We start from the raw sequence: 1,646 nt of genomic DNA, 5'->3' as shown, positions 1-1,646 counted from the left end.
AAATTCCTAATGGCTCACTTGTTTTTCCTCACTGCTCTTTATGAATTCCAAAAATGGGAGAAGCTCCCTTTTAAAGTTAATGGACATGTATCTGACACTGCAAAACACAGATAATGATGTGTAAGGCATAACAAAATGGGTTCAGTATCTGTAGCTTCACTCACCATCAGAAAGTTGAGTCCTAAGGAAGTCTCTTTCCTTTGTCAAAGCTTCTACCTTCTCCTCCAGGTTCTCTACCCTCAACTTGTACATGTTCATTTCTGATTTGGCTTTAAGAAGTTCTGCTTTAGCAAAAGCCACAGTCACTGTTGGGGCCACTGCAATCTGATCACCTACAATAACACAAAATGTATGTAGAATAATGATCAGATAATTCATTAATAACAGCCAACACTCACCTCCATCATTAAAAAACATTTGTTTATATACACACAATAATGGCAAAGGCACAGTAGCATTCAATAATGAATCAAAGATTATGGAAGAAGAAGAACAAAAATAATTATTAGGATACAAAAATGACAGCCTGCAGGAAGTGTTTATTTTTTGTGTAATGGACGCTTCATTCATAAGTGCCTCTTTAGCGTTCTTGACATTGTTGGCATTAAAACCTTCACCTGCAGATGCACTGAAGGCTAACAATAATAATTATCAACTGGGAGAGAATGCTTACTACCACTACTTCTGAAAACTTAAACATGTTTTATCACAATGAAAGTCGGCCTGGTTTTAGAAGTTACCTATATATCTTATGTTAGCTGTAGCTAGCTAGCGGGCATGGCTAATAATGAAACGATTCACCATTAAGATGGCTAGTTAGATAACGGTAAACGATAAACTTGCCCTCTTTTGTGGCAGATTTGTCTGCTGACTCTGCATTTCTATTCCGCATCGTTCGCCGTGTTTGAATTGGAGAGTTTTTAGATTTTGCGTCCATCTTGCTACGTTTGGGTGCTACCTAGTTAGCTACACATTAGGTCTTCTCAGACGTCTTCTTCGTGGCTGTGCGTGAAAATGCATTGCGCGAGTTGATGCTGCGCGCGAAAAGACGTCGAGTCGAAGCAGATAAATACACAAGTAGACCTCAATGATGGGATACAGGTACAGGCAACGCTAAACTAAATCTTTGGCTGATAAAACCTAAAATGTAAGTACCATTAAGCTGGTTTACGCGTTTTATATACAGTATGTAGTATTTTCTATTTAATGGCACATCATTTCTTTTCATGTTCCTCGGTAGTGCTATTTAGTTCATTAACATTAGATAACGTTAACTAATTTGTTCAGCAAATATTTAAAATTATACCTTGGATATATGTCTTATTTTTACTGTAGTATTTTGATGTAATTGCATTGCTATGGAACAACATGGACTTGGACATGGACTCCTTGTCAGTTACTGATATAAGCAAACACTCCAACAGGAAATAAAATTTGGTTCAATTAAAATGTTAATGTTAGAAGGGGGTATTGTTTTCACTTCTGTTCATACATTAGTTGTTGTGTGTGCTAGCCTCAGGAGTGCTTGTGAAGAGAGACACTGATACTGGCCTTCTGCAAAGAAATAGGAGGGGTGGTGCAGCCTGACCCCAGTCAACTGGAGAGGTAAGACACTGTCCATCCTACCTCCTCCCTCTCCTTACTAA

The 1,646-nt window shown here is 38.2% G+C and overlaps 1 protein-coding gene across 2 annotated transcripts in view; it reads right to left on the bottom strand.

Annotated features, from left to right (window-relative positions):
- LOC109958735 (transcriptional regulator ATRX-like) overlaps positions 1–947 on the bottom strand; it is a 4,093-nt gene extending 3,146 nt beyond the window's left edge. For both annotated transcript variants that reach the window (XM_020597622.1, XM_020597623.1), the window contains exons 1-2: positions 844–947; positions 165–332 (exon numbers count right to left, since the gene is read on the bottom strand). In XM_020597622.1, coding sequence (XP_020453278.1) covers positions 165–332; positions 844–937 — 262 coding nt within the window. In that variant the 5' untranslated portion in view covers positions 938–947. The remainder of the gene's footprint in view (positions 1–164; positions 333–843) is intronic.
- Between the last annotated feature and the right edge of the window lie 699 nt (positions 948–1,646).

This window comes from Monopterus albus, unplaced genomic scaffold, assembly GCF_001952655.1.
Source record: "Monopterus albus unplaced genomic scaffold, M_albus_1.0 scaffold34.1, whole genome shotgun sequence".
NCBI classification, from domain to species: domain Eukaryota; kingdom Metazoa; phylum Chordata; class Actinopteri; order Synbranchiformes; family Synbranchidae; genus Monopterus; species Monopterus albus.
The sequence above is the reverse complement of the archived record's forward strand: the minus strand, read 5'-3'. Positions and strand labels throughout refer to the sequence as shown.